At 52.0% G+C, this 20,005-nt stretch overlaps 1 protein-coding gene across 2 annotated transcripts; it reads right to left on the bottom strand.

The window, feature by feature from the left end:
- Positions 1–5,660: 5,660 nt before the first annotated feature.
- On the bottom strand, positions 5,661–18,938 carry IRF5 (interferon regulatory factor 5). 2 transcript variants are annotated; one of them, XM_017549530.2, is made up of 9 exons: positions 18,774–18,938; positions 13,887–14,092; positions 9,662–9,851; positions 9,137–9,198; positions 8,651–8,684; positions 8,201–8,476; positions 7,610–8,002; positions 7,402–7,520; positions 5,661–7,158 (listed from the first exon to the last, which is right to left on the bottom strand). In XM_017549530.2, the coding sequence occupies exons 2-9, from the start codon at positions 14,079–14,081 to the stop codon at positions 6,913–6,915; spliced, it is 1,515 nt and encodes a 504-aa protein (XP_017405019.1). In that variant the 5' UTR covers positions 14,082–14,092; positions 18,774–18,938; the 3' UTR covers positions 5,661–6,912. The 2 variants fall into 2 exon arrangements, with proteins under 2 accessions (XP_017405019.1, XP_017405021.1); XM_017549532.2 differs by lacking the exon at positions 8,201–8,476.
- Between the last annotated feature and the right edge of the window lie 1,067 nt (positions 18,939–20,005).

Here is a 20,005-nt window from a genome sequence, read left to right as displayed (position 1 = left end):
AAAAAAAAAAAAAAAAAAAAAGGAAAACTAAAGAGAAACCAGAACTGAAACATTCACCTGGTAGCAAATGACACATGCACACACACACATACATGCACAAGTGCCAGTGTGCACGTGCACAAGGAAAAACAAAAGGACAGGCTTTCTGTGAAACAAAATATTTACTTAGGGAGAATGTGGGGATTCAAATGAATTAGCTGCAATTGGAAGAAGAGGGTCAGGGTCCTTTGTTCAGGTTTTCTGTGGTTTTGTCCTCTCTTTCCTCTCCTACCCTTCCTTCTTTTTCTCTCTTCCCTCCTTTTAACGCAAGTGAGTAGAAATTTCTGCCTTCCCCAGGTGTTTTTTCCCACCTTTAGAATTGTTCAGACAAGGGAGAGTAAGCAAGGAGCCTGTTTCGCTTTCTATCGTGGTCACATCAGTGATGCTCAGGACCTGCCAGGGTTAGAATTTGTGGATATCTGAACCCTGACCCCATTTGTTCTCTCAGTCCATTTCTAGTCCACATCAGGTTGTCTGCCTTTGAAGAGCCAAAACTAGGGTACGGTGGGGGGCAGGATATAAATGTATAAATTTTTGTTTTTTAAGGTTTTTTTCTTAGCAGATTTTTCACCCACAGACATGAGAGAAAAAAAGAGGGAGGGTGTGTGGAGAAAAAAAATGTTTACAGGGCTAACAAGGGATGATGTGTCGTTTAGTATTTTACTAAAAAGTGTGGAAATTACTTGATTTCAAGGGGAGGGTGAGGCCGAAGAGGGAAGCCCAAAACAGATCTTAATGTTTCAAAGGAGTGCAGCCCTGCACAGCCATCAGATATGAGGGCACTGTTCTGTCTGGTGTTGTAGCCATCTCAAGAACAAATCAACAGCAACAAAAGAAAAGAATAAATTTTTAAAATTTAACTAGCGTTTGTTTTTACTTTCATTCACTGCCTTGTAGCTCTGAAGTGGTACAGCTAGACCAGCTAAGGAAGCAGCCTTTGTTACCTGATAGACATCTGGGGATGGAATTGAAAGAGCAGGCCCTGCCCTGATGCCACAGACCCTTCATACTTCAGGGAAGTGGCTCATTCTGCATCTTTTATTCTCCTAATTCACACCAAAAGTCATCACGCTTAACATTTTACCCTTTCATGTAACCTCAGTGGGAAAGAGTTGGGTTACTCTATCATGTTAAACAGAAGTGTGGCCGGGCGCGGTGGCTCATGCCTGTAATCCCAGCACTTTGGGAGGCCGAGGCAGGTGGATCACGAGGTCAAGAGATCGAGACCACCCTGGTCAACATGGTGAAACCCTGTCTGTACTAAAAATATAAAAAATTAGCTGGGCATGGTGGCGCGTGCCTGTAATCCCAGCTACTCAGGAGGCTGAGGCAGGAGAATTGCCTGAACCCAGGAGCCGGAGGTTGCGGGGAGCCGAGATCGCGCCATTGCACTCCAGCCTGGGTAACAAGAGCAAAACTCCGTCTCAAAAAAACAAAACAAAACAAAACAAAAAACAGAAGTGTGGTATGGTTTTCCTACTGTGGCCACCCAAGTAGACTGTTTACTGACCTACAGATTTATTGGTCTTTAAAAAAAAAATTTTTTTTTGAAGTGTCATTAATATGATCTGCATGTGTTTAAGGTATACACTTTGATAAGCTTTGATACACACCCATGAAACCATTATCACAATCAGGGTAGTGAACATTTTATTGCCAAAAGTTTTCTTGAACCCCTCTTTGAACCTTTCCCAGTGGTTACTTGGGAATGGGGATGGATGGGAAGAGGCAGGAAATAATCCCTCCCTTCTAGCTCTTCCCATCCATCCCCATTCCCAAGTAACCTCTGGTTTGCTTTCTGTCACTAGATTAGTTTGCATTTTCCTGAGTTTTTAATAAATGGAATCATAGTCTCTTATGGCATTTGGGCTTTGAACTATTAACTGCAGACCTGTATTCTAATGTGATACATGTTGTTGATACTGACACTTCTCTGCCTTTTCTTTGCGTGTCACTAACTTTTTCATTCCTGGGCATAAATCCTCAAGCTATGGTAGGAATCAGTCGGTGAAACAAATCTTCCAGCATAATATCAGTGGTTCACAGGGCTTTAATCTCTAAAGAAGCAATATTAGAAGGAGAGAAAAACTTGAGTGTTAAGAGTGATACTAGATTCCAAGGATCAGCACCTTACCCCAGCCATCCCTCTCATGTTCTGGCTAAATAATAAAACCATTAAGTTTTATCCAACCCTAGGTCCTTGAAATAACCAGTTGATTTTGCTGTTTAAGGAATTTGGCTTTCTTCACAGGCAGTTTTGTGGGGAGCTGAAAAAAGAAACGTGGAAGACATTACAACCCTCCCCAGCCACTGAAAAACAGCATGTGGAATGCATATCTAAAGCTAGAGCTTTGTAAACAGCCCTGTGTCATTAATGGTGTCAGAACCTCACTGCTTACTGAAGCTTTATGGATTATTTGAAAGGGCTGCTCTGAAGCTTTTGACATAGCAAGGATGCCCATCTGGATTTTAATTTTTAAAATAACTGTTCAGGCCGGGCACGGTGGCTCACGCCTGTAATCCCAGCACTTTGAGAGGCCGAGGCGGGTGGATCACGAGGTCAAGAGATCGAGACCATCCTGGTCAACATGGTGAAACCCCGTCTCTACTAAAAATACAAAAAATCAGCTGGGCATGGTGGCGCATGCCTGTAATCCTAGCTACTCAGGAGGCTGAGGCAGGAGAATTGCCTGAACCCAGGAGGCGGAGGTTGCGGGGAGCCGAGATCGCGCCATTGCACTCCAGCCTGGGTAATAAGAGCGAAACTCCGTCTCAAAAAAAAAAAATAAATAACTGTTCAGGATCAGATCCCCTAATGGAAATGCTGTTTCTGCATAGCATTGTGTAGTAGAAATAGAATGAGTATCTCCCATCCATGTGGGCAGGTGAGCTAACTGCCTAACTCATCTCTCCACAGAATTGTCTGTCTGGTGATAGGATTAGCCATGAAATGTTTATGGTGATGTGGAGCACAGGTCATCCGCTGGGGCTATTTCCAGCAAGACTCTACGAAAACACAGTAACTTGCAATCCTTATGTATCTGTTTGAAGACAGTTGTTACAAAGAATAATAACTGAGAATGCATGCCTAACACATAAAGGAACTTGTGCTTTTGAATGGCATCAACATTCATGAATTTATGTAAATGTCTACTTTGTGTGGCCCTGGTTTAAGTGTATCATAAGATGAAAGCCAAAACTAAGAGACAAAAAATTCAAGATTTTGCAACAAGAAGTGCCTGATTTTTTGGGACAAATTGCCAGCAAATGAGAACATTGCCTTCCAAGAATACTCCTTCAGCAAAAATGGGAAAAGCCATTGATATCTTCTACTCTACAAAGACTGAAAAGGGTTGTGTTGTTTTGTTTTTGAGACGGAGTCTTGCGCTCTCACCCAGGCCGGTGTGCAGTGGCACAATCTCGGCTCACTGCAACCTCCACCTCCCGGGATCAAGAAATTCTTCTGCCTCAACCTCCTAAATAGCTGGGATTATAGGCACCCACCACCATGCCTGGCTAATTTTTGTATTTTTAGTAGACATGGGGTTTCACCATGTTGGCCAGTCAGGTCTCCAACTCTTGACCTCTAGATCTGCCTGCCTCGGCCTCCCAAAGTGCTGGGACTACAGGTATGAGCCACCGAAAAATACCTGGCCAGGGTATTTTTGCTCGAGGAAAAGCTGAATAATAGGAGTCTTAAAAGGGTACATTTAGTTGATTATAAGGTTGAACTTGGGGACGAGGAGCTTGAAAAGGGAGAGAAACTGCTGGGGGCTAAAGGAATGTGTTCATCCCCAGGGCTGTGGGCATCAAGATCCTGTGGGTTCCAGCAAGCCCCAGCACAGGCCCCTAGAACAGCCAAAAGCTACTACCAAGGGGAACCCTAGCCTGGCTAGGGAGCAGTGAATTATACCACACACTAGCCTGCCTTTACCTCTGGCGTTTGTTACATCTGTCACTTCTGGATAATGTTCATCCACAACTGGCTACTACAGCACAGAAATCTTAAGTGACAGCCAGGTTTTTTATTGTTGTTTTCATGTTTTATTTTTAAGAAAACAATAGAAATGCAGGGAAGATGGTTGGCAGTGACTCAACTGGTAGCAGTACTGGGGAAATCAGCCCACCAGTGGTCCTGTGGGGCACCTGGCCCTTCCAAGCCTTCACAGTTCATCTACACGTGATCTCCCTGCTCCACCATTCATCAGGGGTTGCAAACTCAAACGCCCTTAGGGACACAGAGAGCAGTGAAAGGAAGCAGGCCGGGAAAGGACCCTAATGAACTGGGAGAACATTCCCCACCCAGAGTTCCGGCTGATTATTGCCTTTGAGGACTGTATGACAATGCTTTCATATTTGCCACTTTTTGAGAGAAGCTGGAAACCAGGTATGTTCCATCTCCTATCTCCTAATCTCAAAACATTGACAATTTCAGGAGGGAATAGAACTGCACAGGCCTATGAGGAAAAAAGGTGGTGACCTTTGTAAATGATTGAAAACTAAGACTAAAGACAAAAGGAGCTGTACACAGCCACTGTACTCTAGTTGGTAAAGTTTAAGAGGATGCAGGTGAACAGTTCTGAAACCACTGTACATGTGTACACCTAGAACACGGAGGATGAAGAGTAGTTTCATGATGGAGGAACGTATCACTACCTCAGTCAGACGATCAAGGTCAAAAACCAGTGATAAATCAGGTTAGTCGCATGCACACTTGATACGATGTAGCGAAAATGATGCTTCACCTTGGTGGTCTTCCATATAAAAACCATGAAAAACAGGCAGGGCACGGTGGCTCAGGCCTGTAGTCTCAGCTCTTTGGGAGGCCACGATGGGAGGATCACTTGAGACCAGGAGTTTGAGACCAGCCTGGGCAATTTCAAGACCAGGTCTGTAAAAGAAAAGAGCCAGGTGTGTTGTGCACCTGTAGTCCCAGCTATGTGAGGGGATCCTCTGAGCCCAGGAGTTCAAGGTTGCACTATGGCACTCCAGCCTAGGCAACAGATTGAGACCCTATCTCTAAAAACAAATAAGTACATCAGATAAGCCCAAACTGAGGGACATGCTTAAAGAAATTACCAGTATTCCTCAAAACCATCAAGATCAACAACAAGAAAAGTCTAAGAAACTGTCATAGACCAGAGGAGTCTAAGGAAACGTGACAAGTGAATGTAATGTGATATCTTGGATAGGATTCTGGAACCGAAAAAGGATATCAGAGAAAAACCAATGAAATCCAAGGAAGAAAGTTGAGTTGATCGTAATTGTCCACATGGTTTCATTAGTTGTCACAAGTGTGTCATAGTAATGTAAGATGTTAACAACTGGAGAAACTGGGGGTACATAGGAACTCTATTAGGAACTTTTCCTTAAATCTAAAACCATTCTAAAATTATTTTTAAAAATCTGTACAGGCCACTTAACCATGTGAAAAGCTTTTCAGCCTTGGTCATAATGAGAAGTGGCACTGAGATACTATCTCACCTGTCAGGCTGGCAAAAATCTGAGCAGTGACAATATAGTCTGTGGATGAGGCTGAGGGGCAAGGTATCCTTGGACATTTATAGGGGTTTCATCCATTTGGTGTTCCTGTAAAGGAAAACCTGAGGCTGGGCAATTTCTACAGAAAAAGGTATATTTGGCTCACAGTTCTGATGGCTGGGCATCAAGTTGGGCGTCTGCATCTGGTAAGGGCCTGGGGTGGCTTCCACTCATGGCTGAAGGCAGAAAGGGGGCTGGATTCTGCAGAGGTGACACAGGGGTGGGGGGATAGGTGCCAGGCTCTTTAACAGCCAGCTCTGGGAGGACTAACGGTGAGACCTCACTCCCCCAACCTCAGGGGACAATATAATAAATACATTAAATATATCAGGACGGTTTGTATGCATTGCCCTGATGTGTTTAATAGCACAGGAATATACTTGAGGATGACAGATTTGAATGGTCCCAAATGCAGCTGCAGTGCTAGCCTGTCCTTTTCCACCATTTCTTATGAGAAAACTGATTCTGACAGTTTTCTAGACTGTGCACACATTTAAAATTCCACACCCTTGCTTCAGCCAGCTTCCTCCTGGAAAGCAAAGCCAGCTAGGTGAGTGTTTATGAAGGCCCAACTGACTCATCAGCCCAGAAGGTAGGTCCTCCCAATGCCAATGGCCACAAGCAGGGGGCAGGTGCTCGGGGGACAGCTGGCATCCGAAACAGGGCCTGGCAGAGCAGCATGGGAGCAACTGGTAGCAGAAAAAGGAAGGAAACAGCTGAGTCTGTTTTTAACATTTATTAATCCAAAAATACATAAAAATTCTTTCTACCTCAGGTTCTTGGACTCTCAAGAAAAGGGGGAGCTGCCAGCCTTGAGCATCTGATGTGATACCTAAGTGGTCACTCATGTCTATCTCAGAGGAGAGGAAGATGAGGAAGTGAGGCTCAAACCAGGGAAATCAGGGCCATGCCCTGCAGAGGCCTTGCGGGGGGACTCGGCCCACAACACTCTTTGGCTTTTTTGCCAGAGGAAATGGGGCAATCACAAGAGTGGGCCACCCTTAGGCAATTCTTCCTGTAAACTAGGCCTGAGGGTTGGGGGTGGGGGGGCGTTCCTTCCTTGCTCATGGCTGAGTTTCTCAGGAGCCAGGCTGACCAGACTAGAGAGAGCCCAGGAGACAGGCACAGGAACACAGAACCCTCAAAGCAAAGCTTTGAGGGAGAAGCAGGGGCTCAGGCCTCTCTCCCTGCTCCTTCTTGGCCCAAATCCACTTCCAGGAAACCCAGAGGTGGGACCCTGCAGCCAGCCAGTGCTCACCGGGGCTGTCATACCTCCACATTAGTCTGCACAGCCACCCAGGAAGCCAGGGCCAGTCACCATCTGCAGCCTTGTTACTGCATGCCAGCTGGGTGCATAGTCCAGGGCCCCTGGCCAGCACCAAGGCCTGCGCCAGGAGGGGCCTGGGCCACAGGCTGCAACCGCTGCTGAGACTGCCAGATGTGATGAAGCTCCTTGAACTGCTCCACCATGCGGTCTTTGAGGTCTGGGTTTGAGATCTGTAGCCGGATGCTATCTGCTGACCAAGATAGCTCCCCTGAGAACATCTCCAACAGCATTCGAGCTGCTACAGGCACCACCTGGGAGGCAAAAAGGAGATAAGACAGGGAGACCCGTGGCAGGGCTGCCAGATCCAGCTGTGCATGAGGGCAGCCATCAGGGGTGAGTAATAGACTGTATTCTCTGGCCCTGAGCCTTGATAGTCTCTGGCGGCCAAGTTCACGCTGTTCGGGGAGCCCTCAGCCTCCAGCCTGGGGCAAGGGCCTAGCCCCGGGATTCGCCAAAGTCAAGCCAAGACTGACTTTGGGGCAGGGGAGACGTACCTGTACAGTAATGAGCTTCTTCTCTCGGGGTTTGCGGTCAGGCCATTCTTCCCCAAAGCAGAAGAAGATCTCAAAGGGTGGTGGGGTGTTGGTCTGCCCCTTCTGGAACAGGATGAGCTCTGCATCAAGATCAAGGTTCCTAGTCAGAGGCTGGAACCGTGTTCCTGGGCAAGAGGCGGCCGGGAGGATCACGACTTCAGCCACTCACCATTGAGAAAGTGCTCCAGGCTGAAGAGCTTGGTCTTGACCTCCCGCTGGATGGGGTTTGGGCATGAGTCATGGGCTGAGGCACAAGGCCCGCTCCAGAACACCTTGCACTGACACAGGCGGATGGCATACAGGTCCTGGCCCTGGAGCTGGAGGATGAGCCCGCGGTCCAGGACGTCCAGCAGCTGGTTCGTGTAGAAGCGCTGCTTGTCGCTGGGGATGTCCTCAGGGCTGGGGAAGCGCACTTGCTCCAGGCTTATGGGGCCGAAGAGTTCCACCTGCTCCTGGGTGGCCTCCAGCTGGCTGTAGAAGAGCCGGCAGCCGTGGGGGTTGCTGATGGTGAGGGCTCGGGGTGGCCGCCCCCGGTATTGGAACTTGATCTCCAGGTCGGTCACTGTGGGGCAGAAGGGCAGGCCCACCCCATCCTTGAGCACCACACCTCCCCATTCTGCCTCCCAGTGGCCAGGCCCAGCCCCATCAGCCCTCCCACTTTCTCTCCCCACTCAAGGGGCTCCAGCACCCTCCACCCTCCTTGCCAATCCTACCACCGCCCCCAGCATTGCTTCCCCCTGCCCAGCCGTGGGTCCCTTACGAGGCAGCATGTGGGGGCTGATCAGCAGGTCGGGCAGGAGCTGTTCGCCTGCAGGGGGCAGGCTGGCAGCCAGGGGCCCAGGCTCCAGGACCTCAGGGAGAAGCTCCCTGAAGCCAGCAGGGTTGCCAAGGGGAGGAGCCAGGGGACTGGGGTCCGGAGCAGGGGGACCCAGCACCACGGGTGGCTGCAGAGTGGGCGGCTGCAGAGTGGGTGGCCACTTGACATCCTCTTTGGGTAAAGAATAGGGTGCCATGGCGGGGCCTGGCGGCACTGCATCTAAAGAGTGTGTATGGACGGCTGTCAGTGCCACCTCCAGGAACTGCCTCCTGGGCCCACCTACTCCCAGCCCTGGGCCACCCCAGCCTCCCATCAGCCCCCTCCCAGGTACCTATAGTACCTATAGCTCCTCCGTATACTAGACTCCCAACCACCACCACCTCCCAGCCTCACCTGTGAGGCTCAGACTTGGCAACATCCTCTGCAGCTGAAGGGATGCCACAGGCAAAGGAGGGGAGAGATGGAGAGAAGGGAGGACAGGTTATTCCACTGAGCTGGGGAAATAACACGCGAGAACCATGAGGCTACTCTCCCAGTCTCCGCTTAACCCAGGCAAGACCCTGCCTGCGGTCCCAGCTCAGCCATCCCAGACAGGTCAGAAAAGCCCTGTGCCTCACTTTCCTCATTTGCCTTCTGCGGGGAGTCAGACCTACCAAGCCCAAACTGCTGCTCGGGTCACACATGCAGAATAACGACAATGTCCTGGGAAGGAGCAGGTGGGGACTGTGCTCTTATCGTTCAGAATCCCAGGAGAAGAAACAAGGAGAAGAGCCACTGAGAGGACCACGGGCCTCCAGGAGAGCCAGACTTTGACCTAAGGCCACTGGGACAGCAGAGAGCCTGCCCAGGGCCCCATCTGCCTCCCCGACCCACTCTCACCTCTTCTTCTTCCTCCTCCTCCTCCTCTCCTGGAATAGAGTAATCCTCAGGGGGCTGGGACTCTGCACAGTGGGGAGAGAAAAGAAGGACAGTAAAGGAGTCAACGTCAGAGGAGGAGCCAGATCCCCCGAGAGGCTGCCTGTAGCTCCTGTGCGGCTTCTGCCCTCCCCAGAGCTGCCCCAACACAGGGCAAGAGGGAGGGCACAGCCACCAGGATGGGGAAAGACCTCCCCAACTCCATGGGCCACGAGACCTAGGCTGGAACCAGAAGCCAGAACAAGGGCAATGGTAAGGAAGAAGAACCCAGGTCCCTGACTGCATGCCAAGCCATCCTGATCCACCAGTGACCCATCCCAGCCACTCCTGGAAGCCCTGGGTGTCATGACCTAGTGGAAGCTGTGGCAGCATGTCCTGGACCACTGCATGCTAGAGGGGCCCTGGCCTGCCCGCACTCAGCAGCTCATGGCTAGAGGCCGGGTCATTGCACAGCCTCCCAGGTGGCTCACACAGAGCTAGGCCTGATACCTGTCGGAGCAGGGCCATTGGAGCAGACCTCGTAGATCTTGTAGGGCTGAGGTGGCATGTCCCGGGGCCCGTCGTAGATGAGGCGGAAGTCTCGGCTCTTGTTAAGGGCGCAGCGCAGGTTGGCCTTCCACTTGGCTGGATCGGCTTCATCCACCCCTTCGGTGTATTTCCCTGTCTCCTTGGCCCAGGCCTGGGCCAGGAAGAGACAGCTGACCACAGAGAATTTTGTCTCCACCTCAGCCCCTGTCTGCTTCCCATTCCATAGGAGACCCCACTGTGTGGCGAGACCTTCGGCCACAGGCTGAGCCTCACTGAGCCCAGACCTTGTTTGCAGCATGGGGATCTGCCACAGTCCTGCCTCAGCCCTCAGGCTGCCAGCAAACTCCATGGAATCTAGGGGCTGTGAGATGTATCCACAGTCCCTGCTTCCGGCAACGTGAACCGGTGTGATCTCTAAGGACAGCATAGGGGATAAGAGTTAGCACAATGGAGCCAGGCTGGGTCCGAATCTGGAATGTGCCCCCTGCCAGCTGTGTGCCAGGCCATGTCACTGCCTCCCTTTCTCGTGATCTCACAGTGCCCACCTCATGGAGGGGCAGTGAAGACTCAAGGGGTTGATGTTGGCTGGGCACAGTGGCTCACGCCTGTAATCCCAACATTTTGGGAGGCTGAGGTGGGAGGATCGCTTGAGCCCAGGAGTTGGAGACCAGCCTAGGCAACATAGCAAGACTCTTGTCTCTACAAAAAAATACAACAAATTAGCTGGGCATAGTGATGGGCGCCTGTGGTCCCAGCTACTCAGGAGGCTGAGGTGGGAGGATTGCTTGAGCCGGAGAGATGGAGGCTGCAGTGAGCCGTGACTATGTGCTTCACTCCAGTCTGGGTGACAGAGTGATACCCTGGCTCAAAGACAATGAGTGGGTTTGATGTCCATAAAGCACTCAGAGCTACGCCTGCACATAGGATGGGCTCACTGCACTGGAGCTGTTGGTTTATTTTGAATGGCAATCAGGTGAGGTGAGGATTACCAATGTTTCTTTCTAACCCTTTAACCCAGCTATTTGATTTCTAGGAATTCATCCTAAATATCAAAGAAGCATTCACACAAAATATTGTACATACAAGGTTATTCACAGTGGCACTGTGTATAAAAGATGACCCAAAATACCCAATGCAACATCCATCAATGAGGGGCTGGTGAAATGATGGCCAACCCATTGAATGAAAATACCAGGCAGCACAAAAAAAGAAAAAGCAGGAAACTGTTTGTATACTGACATGCAGCAATTGTCAAGAAGTATTAAGTACAGATGGATATGCAGACATCTAGCATTTCTTATGAAAAGTAGAGGAGGCTGGGCACTGTGGCTCGTGCCTGTAATCCCAGAACTTTGGGAGGCCGAGGTGGGTGGATCATGAGGTCAGCAGTTCGAGACCAGCCTGATCAACATGATGAAACCCCATCTCTACTAAAAATACAAAAATTAGCCAGGCATGGTGGCACGCACCCATAATCCCAGCTACTTGGGAGGCTGAGACTGAAGAATTGCTTGGACCCGGGAGGCGGAGATTATGGTGAGCCAAGATCACGCCACTGCACTCCAGCCTGGGCAACAGAGAGAGACTCCATCTCAAAAAAAAAAAAAAAAAAAAAAAAAAAAAAAAAAAAAAAAAAAAAAAAAAAAAAAAAAATGAAAAAAGAAAAGTAGAGGAAACGATAGTGCATACTTGCTTATATGTGCATAAAAACATCCCAGGAAAGCTAAAAAAAGAAAATGACAACACTGCTGCCTCTAGGGAAAGGGAGAGGCTGGTGGCGAAACAGGATAGGAGGGAGATTTTTTTGCTCTAAACCATTCTATGCCTTTTAATGTTGACTTGTATAACTGTATTACCTATACAAAAATAAAAAATGGCTTAGCAACAGAACTTTGGAAAGGTAAGGATCAAGTCCAAAAACTAAGAAAATACATATCCGAAGTTGTAAAAAATAAGCCTCGCCTTTGGCCCAGCGATTTTCAACTCTAGGAAATCAACCTCCAAAATAATTGAGGATAAAAAAAAGGGAAGCGTTAAGACAGCCTACATGACAATGTGGTTTTTAACTTTGGGTTTTAAAAGCAACCTCAAGTATCCAAACACCAAGAATCGGTGACCAAATTGTGCTAAAACCTTCCAGTGGAAATTCTACAGTCACGAGTAGTGGTGTGGATTATGTTGGAAAGGAAAGCTGAACCTGATATTGGGGTGAAAAAAAATCCAGCTTATAAAACAAGATATATCACTTGATTCCAATTTTGCATTTCATATACACTCACGTGTAGAAAACTAAAAATGTAAGCAAAAACTATTATGCTGGGTACATCCTAGCATTACTGGAGAGAGCACAGTGGCTTGCGCCTGTGCTACCAGCTACTCAGGAGGCTGAGGTGGGAGGATCACTTGGGCCCAGGAGCTTGAGACCAGCCAGGGCAACAAAGTGAGACCTCATCTTTACAAAAATCAAAATCAAACAATTAGGCTGAGCACGGTGGCTCATGCCTGCAATCCCAGCACTTTGGGAGGCTGAGGCAGGTGGATCACAAGGTCAGGAATTCAAGACTAGCCTGGCCAAGATAGTAAAACCTCATCTCTACTAAAAATTAAAAAAAAAAAAAAATTAGCCGGTGTGGTGTCGGGCATCTGTAATCCCAGCTACTCGGGAGGCTGAGGCAGGAGGATTGCTTGAATCCAGGTGGGAGAAGTTGCCGTGAGCTGAGATTGCACCACTGCACTCGTCAGGGAGACAGCAAGACTCAGTCTAAAAAAAAAAATTAGCTGGGCATGGTGGCATGTACCTGTAGTCACAGCTCCTCAGGAAGCTGAGGCTGGAGGATCACTTGAGCTGAGTTGAAGGTTGCAGTGAGCTATGACTGCACCACTGCTCACCAGCCTAGGCAACAGAGCAACACCTCGTCTCTTAAAAAAAAAAAAAGGGTACATATGTATAATTGTTATATGTCAATTAAAGAAAAAAGATTGGGCCAGGTGCAGTGGCTCACACCTGTAATCCCAGCACTCTGGGAGGCCGAGGTGGGCAGATTGCTTGACTCTAGGAGTTTGAGACCGGTCTGGGCAACATAGCAAAGCCTCTACTAAAAGTACAAAAAAATTAGTGTGTGGTGTCAGGCACATGTAATCCCAGCTACTTGGGAGGTTGAGATGGGAGACTCACCTGAGCCTAGGAGGTTGAGGCTGCAGTGAGCTGAGATCACCACACTGCACTCTAGCCTGGGTGACAGAGTGAGACCCTGTCTCAAAAAAAAAAAAAAAAAAAAAAAAAAAAAAAAATTCAAGCCTGATCAACAGTATGAGGCCCTGTCTCAAAAAAAAATTAATCAAAAAATTAAAAGATTGATGATATGTCTGAATCTCATATTAAAAATAGTTTGTTCCCAGCACAAAGAAATGACAAATGTTTGAGATTATGGATATGCTAATTACCTGATCTGATCACTATACTTATCAAATCATTACTATACACAGTGGTGAACCGGTGAACCCATAAATATATACTAATTTAAAATAAAAATTTTAGAATAATGGTAGGTGGATTTTTGGCTTCCTTTAGCATATGTGTGCACTGAACATATCCTCATGAGTAACAGAAGTGAGACAAGAACAAAGAGTGAGTATGATGAGTTATGGGAAAGTCTTCCGCGGACCCTTAGTCCCCACATTGCTCTGGGGTGCAGGCTGGAAGAGGTGTGCCCTAGGCCGGGCACGGTGGCTCATGCCTGTAATCCCAGCACTTTGGGAGGCTGAGGCAGGCAGATCACTTGAGGTCAGGAGTTTGAGACCAGCCTGACCAACATGGTGAAATCCCGTCTCTACTACAAATACAAAAATTAGCTGGTGTGCTGGCGAGCGCCTGTAATCCCAGCTATTCAGGAGGCTGAGGCACGAGAATCGCTTGAACCCAGGAGGCGGAGGTTGCAGTGAGCCGAGATTGTGCCACTGCACTCCAGCCTGGCGACAGAGTGAGACTCCATCTCAAAAAAAAAAAGAAAAAAGAAAAGCTGTGACCTGTGGCTATGTCTGCATTCCCTTAGTCCGGGCCTGGTGTCCACAGCAGCACTGCAGCTGGGTGAGTGGCCAGCCTTGAGGAGCTGTCCGTGTTGTGTGTGCTCCTGTTCTAGGGACTGGGTACCCTGGAGGTCCAGACAGCCTCCTTGCCAGGGCTTACCTTGAAGATGGTGTTATCTCCGTCCTGGCTGGGACCATGCCTTGTGGCATGCCTCCAGGGGATGTAGAAGAATTTCTTTTCCCCGTTGACCCACTGAAGCCCTGGGTACTGGCAGCTGTTCACCTGGGCCACCAGCCAGGGCTTCAGCCGCACGCGGCGGGGCGGGGTGGGAGCCCCTGGGATGGACTGGTTCATGGCAGAGGGGTCTGCAGGAGAAAGCCAGAGGGGACTCAGCAGGTCTGCAGGTGGATGGCAACAGGGTGCTCAGAGGTCAAGCTATGGGCCCCAAAGAATAGTCTCTCTAGTCCGCCTAGGTATTTAAGGCCAACTGTCTTTTCCAAGGATCAACTTTCTTGTCAGTGTCACAGAATTTTGTGTTTGGGGGAAGGCAAGGAAGAGTTATGAGTCAGTGAATGCTGTGGGTGCCCCCAGCCAATGCCTTTTACCAGGCAGGGGCATCCATCCTCCAGCTGCTAACAGCAGTGAGCAGCCCCTTGGCCAGAGAACTGCCTTCCACTGCTCACAACACAGGTTAGGCCCACCCCTCACTCTGGGGGGACAGCCACAGTCAGTGACTGCCTGATGCTAGGGACAAAAGCCGGCTGTCTTGTCTGAAGCTGGGCTACCTGGGGCAGCGAGCACTCCCATGGGCTCAGCCTGAAGCCAGCCTCCCTCTCAGTCCACGTCCCGTTTTAGTTCTTCCCTGCCCAAGTTTTCTCACCCTCCATCCCCTGAGAATCCCCTCCGGAGATGCCCTCAACAAGAATCTCATCTTGGCTGAGGGTGGTGGCTTATGCCTGTAATGCCAGCACTTTGGGAGGTCAAGGCAGGCAGATCACCTGAGGTCGGGAGTTCAAGACCAGCCTGACCAACATGGAGAAACCCCATCTCTACTAAAAATACAAAAAATTAGCCGGGCGTGGTGGTGCATGCCAGTGATCCCAGCTACTCAGGAGGCTGAGGCAGGAGAACTGCTTGAACCTGGGACGTGGAGCTTGTGGTGAGCCGAGATACAGCCATTGCACTCCAGCCTGGGCAACAAGAGTGAAAAAAAAAAAAAAAAAAAAATCTCATCTCAAGTTCCCAGGGCACCTGGAGGAAAGCAGAACATGTGAATGAGGCTGGGTTTCCACACCCAGCTCTCAGAGCTACCTTTCTTCCTCAGTTTCCCTCTGGGAGGAAGTTCCCCAATCTCGACATCTTTAGAGAAATCCCATCAACCAACTCAACCTACCTCCAATGACAGCAGCCACCAAACTGAGATGTTACCTCTCTAGGGCCCTTCATCTCCTAGATTCCTGGTCCACCCCTTCTCCTCCCAATGGATGTGCATTCGTGCAGCACTTAGGAAGGCCCTAACACCTGCCAGAGCCTGTTAGGAAGGATGCAGGAAGCAGAGGCCACAGCTCTAACCACTACCTACCCAGGGGCTGGAGTCCTGCCTCCCAGGCCACAGCCTCGCTGCCTCCCTGGAGTCAGGCAGGTGGGACCCTGCCTCCTCCCCTCCATCTGCCCAGAGCTGGAAACACTCCACAGTCCTGAGCCCCCTTCTGTCCCTCTCTCCTCCCCTTACCCATGCCCTTGGCTTTTCATTGGAGACCCCAGCGTGGAAGACAGAACTGGGCCATTATACAGCACAGCCCATCAGAGGTGAATGTGTTGCTCAGCAAGTAAGAAGCAAAGATTTGAGCTGAATTCCCTCTGTCTTTCCAGGCCTGCTTGGACCTTGCAGCACAGAGCCTCAGTTTCCCCTGAAATTCACTGCCTAGTACCTTTTGGGGTTGCATCTGCCTAGTGCTCTCTCTGAGCTGTTAGCATCTTGCCTCACAGGCCTCCCTCAGAGCCCAGCTTGGCTGCCAAGGTCCCGAGAGAGGTAAGGCAGGCCCTGGCCTGGCCCTGGGGCCAGGACAGGGAGGTGTTCAGAACCCTCCAGCCCTGCCCCGGCCTCAGAACATGGGGGCTTAGTTCCGCTTTCTGCCCCAGCGGCCACCCAACCACAGGGGAAATGAAAGTGGCCAGGCTGGGACAACTCAGAAGCCAGACTCACTGTGGGCTGAGGGAGGGAGGGAAGGGATGCAGAGAAAATTCATGAGTTGATCCCCCAGACCGAATTTCCAACCTCCTGCCCAGAGCTGTTCCCTGCCCCCCAAACCTGCAGGCAGTCATTATGCATTTAGTGTGGTTTGTAGCAAGGGTGTGCCCCCACCCATTTTTGTATTTGTAGACCCCTGAGAGGCCTTGGCCCTAGAATAGGGGGGTGCCAGTCACCAGCAGCACACAATTCTGGCTGAGTGAGGGTGGCCGGAGGAAGCTCTGTCTGCTCGGAGTCAGGGAGAGCTTCATTGATGACGCCCTGGGCTGAGGCTGTGCCAGTGCTGGTGGAACTGGGGAGATCAGAGAGGATGCCTGTCTGCCCTCTGCTGTCGGTCCAGCAGTCTAGATCTGCCCAACATGGCTTTTTTTTTTTTAGACAGTTTCACTTGTGTGGCCCAGGCTGGAGTACAGCGGCATGAGCTCAGCTCACTGTAACCTCTCCTCCCCGGTTCAAGCAATTCTCCTGTCTCAGCCTCCTGAACAGCCAGGACTACAGTTGCACGCCGCCATGCCCGGCTAATTTTTTGTATTTTAGTAGAGATGGGATTTCACTGTGTTGCCCAGGCTCGTCTCAAACTCCTGAGCTCAGGCAATCCGCCCTGCTGGGTCTCCCAAAGTGCTAGGATTACAGGCATGAGCCACTGCGCCCAGTCAACACGGCTGTATAAGCAGAACAAGGTTTTGAAATGACTACTCCAGCCTCAGCATCAGAGGGCAGCAACATGCAGGCAGCTTAGGGAGGGGTGTGGAGTAGGAGCCCCGGTGACAAGCCCGGCTGTGCTGGGTGAGGGTCTGTCCACCATGCCACATAAGGGACTCAGCCTCTAGACTTTTGCCTGCAGCCAGGTCCACATGAGCTCTAACCTGAGCAGCATTCATCCTCCCAGAAGCTCCCTCCTTCCCTGAAAAGGGCTAGGTCTGATTCAGACCACCGCAATCAAGGCCCATGACTTCAGAAGTTCATTGTCAGAACAGGTCTGCTGTCTCAGGCTCTGGAGGCTCTGGGTGAAATGTATGCAGCCTTAGACCTAAGTCTATGGACCTGAGCCCCTGAAAGGAGGGAAATCCAACAGCTGAGGGCCTGAGGAAGCCCCCTCAAGTGGGTGAGGCAGCAACGCATCCAGAGGGCGCCCTAGAGGCCCTGCTGAAGGGAGAGAGCCCGAAGCTCAACCCAGGGCCCTGCTGGAGCCCAGGAGACAGTGCCCCACCATCACCCAGGAGCTGCAAGGCTTGGGCACCAGGGGGCCAGTGGGGGAGGGAGGAAGTGCCACAGCCATCCTTGATCCTCATAAGAGTGGCCAGACATCAGGCCCTGCTGTGCCCAGGGTTGGTCTAGGTCACATGTCTCCTTGCAAACCCACACCCAGCTCAGGGAGAGGACAAGGAGTTCCCTGTACAGGCTCTGACCCTAAATCCCAGCCCTCCGGGTGAGCTGCCCACACCCTGGGCCCTGCTGCTCCCCTGGTCCAGATAGGCTGAGGCTCTGGACAACAGGTGCCCAAGAAGAAGCTGCTTTCTGTTCCTCCCAGGAGCATGGTGGGGGAAGACCAGGGTAGAGGGGGAAAACCCCAAAGTAGGGCCTTTAGATAAAAAAGGGTGATTTCCCAGTGCCTCCCTAGACTCTTGGAGTCCCTCAGCCCCAGCACCCCAGGCCCCATAACTACTGGGAGTGTGGGCAGAAAGGAGGTTCCTACATCCATACAGCCGAGCCCTCTCTGGTCCTGGTTACTTATCCCCACTCTGGGCCCTCGGGGAGCCCAGGCCCAGGCCAGTCCTCCGCCCCTGCCCCGCTCCCCTCCACCCCTACGCCTCCCCCTGGCACCACCGGGGCACAACCCTTGGGCGAGCCCGCAGAACCGCCCCCACCTCTGGGGTCGGCCTCTGGACCGCTCCTCCTGCCGCTGGAGGAGCAGCACCTGCTTTGCCCAGCGTGGCTGCGAGGTTGGGAAAGTCCCCCACTCCCGCCTCTGCTCCCGGTACCCGCTCTTGCCTCTCCTGGGGTCCGTAGATCTCGCCATCTCCCTCTGCATTGCGGCCACGCTAGTCTTACTTTTTCTCCACGTTTAGCCTCTTCATTGTTGCTGCCTTAAGTTCTGGGGCAGGCCCTACAGAAACCAGCTCAGGAACTATTGCGCCCCATCCTTCTCCGCTGCTCCGGGGCCTGGCGTCTATCATTCCCTGCCACCAGCCCAGGGATGCCGCCTCCACCTGACACCGTCTTCCCCCAAACTCTAGCACAATTCCTGCTATCGGCCTTAAGATCCCGGGGTATGAACGTTTTAAACCTCAACCTCTTTTCCAAAAGGGTGAGGGTGGCCCGGGAAGAGCGAGGGCGAGTGCATCGAAAGTAGGGATCTGGCCTCGCTCCTAGGTGGTCCAAGCCAGCCTCCTGCGGGGCGTCCGGGAGCCCTCAGCCTGGGCGATGGCGAAGGGGAAGGAGAGCAGCAGAGTTGGCGCCCCCACCCTCAGCGGTGCCGACTCCGCCACCTGGGCCTCGGGGCTCCCCGGGCGCCAGCACCCCAAACTGATCGGGACGTGGGAGGCGCCTTGGAGGTCGCAGGCCGGCGGGGCGCGCCCTGCCGTAGGCACCCACCCGAGCTCGCTCTCCAGGCGCAGCTGGACGCGGACCCCGCCCTACTCCAGTACTTATCCCGCCGCCCACAGTTGCCTGGGGGGCGCGGGCCTGGGGCGAGGCCTGGACTTGGGGGTGGGCAGTAGCTGGTACCGCTCCCACCACCCTAGGGGCGCGCCGGGCGGGGACGCGGAGAGGAGCGCGCGGCGGCCGGGACCCACCTGTCTGCGGTGCGCCTGCGTGGCTGCGCCCAGGAGACCGGCCGGACGGCGGGGCCAAGCTGAGCTCTGCCCGGGCTGCGCCTCCCGCCGGTCCGCCAACCGCCCGGGCACTTCCGCATCTCGCCGCCCCCGCCCCTGGGCCGCGGCTGCCGAGCTCGGGGCAAGGGCAGTGCCCCGCCCCGCCCCGCGGATCCACTCCGGGGCCCGCACTGACCCGGCGACTGCGGATCTGCGCTGAGCCTCGGGCCAGGCCCAGGGCCTCCAGGGAGATGCCAGACGGCACGGTGCCCTAGACCGGTCACTGGCTCTTTTGGCAATCTAGAACCTCAAAACTGTCATTTGACAACCCCGTACCTCCCGCTGCGGTGCTCGGTTGGGCCCTGGGGGAGGGTTGGGTGCTTCCCCACTCTAGACCTCCGGGGCTGCGCACAAATGAGGGCGCTGTGTGGCGGACTCGCAGCCCTAGGCCCTCCTTTCGCCTCCCTGCACCCCTGGCGAGGGTGGCTCTCGCCCCAGCGCACAGTCACTGGCACCAGGATCCAGACATCCCATCCTGAAGTGCTTACAGGTGAGATTCCTCCAGCCACTCTGTACCTTTCTCATCCTCAACCCCTGCACCTGTCTCGCCCCAGCTCCCCTCTCAAGTCGCCTTCCAGTCACCCTGGGGCAGCGCTGTGGTCTCCTGTCCCACGTCCTCTCATTGCTACCTTGACCGTCCACCTGGGGTTCTGAACCGTTTTCGATTCCATTAACACCCTCGCCTGAGGGCCTCTACCTTCACACCTCCTGTTTCTTCTCCTGGAATGTTCTTTGCTTGGTAACCCTTGCTCTTCAAAATTTCTGTTTCAGCATCACTTTCTCTGGAAAGTCTGCCTTGACTGCCCCTCCCAGGTGGGGTTCCAAGGGTGCAAAGAGCTCCCTGATGGATTTCGATTATGATTTTGTTTTGGATTGCCAGGAGCTTGGTCTAGGTCTGGCTGCTCACCACACAGAAAGCCTATCACTGAGATAGCCAGTATTGCCAGGGAAGAAGGCTTTATTCTGGTTACATCAGCCGGTAAGAGGGCAGACAAACCTCCAATCCGTCTCTCCCCCTGACTAAAGTTAGGGGCTTATATAGCAGGGAAGGAAAACAGAGGGACGAAGAGGAGGGAATGTCAACAGGTGGTAGGTGTACCGATGTATCTCAAGCTTCAGTTCTATGAGCATCTGGCTTTTTGGAAAATTGGGCG

Source organism: Cebus imitator, unplaced genomic scaffold (genome assembly GCF_001604975.1).
Source record: "Cebus imitator isolate Cc_AM_T3 unplaced genomic scaffold, Cebus_imitator-1.0 Scaffold219, whole genome shotgun sequence".
NCBI lineage: Eukaryota > Metazoa > Chordata > Mammalia > Primates > Cebidae > Cebus > Cebus imitator.
The sequence above is the reverse complement of the archived record's forward strand: the minus strand, read 5'-3'. Positions and strand labels throughout refer to the sequence as shown.

What these genes read in the sequence shown, in the direction of transcription:
- IRF5 (XM_017549530.2), bottom strand. Translation starts at nt 14,081, where the DNA reads ATGAACCAGTCCATCCCAGGGGCTCCCACCCCGCCCCGCCGCGTGCGG. An exon ending in CAATGGCCCTGCTCCGACAG is followed by an intron (nt 9,199 to 9,661) that starts GTATCAGGCCTA and finishes CCCACTGTGCAG; the next exon opens with AGTCCCAGCCCCCTGAGGAT. An exon ending in GCCAAGTCTGAGCCTCACAG is followed by an intron (nt 8,477 to 8,650) that starts GTGAGGCTGGGA and finishes CACACTCTTTAG; the next exon opens with ATGCAGTGCCGCCAGGCCCC.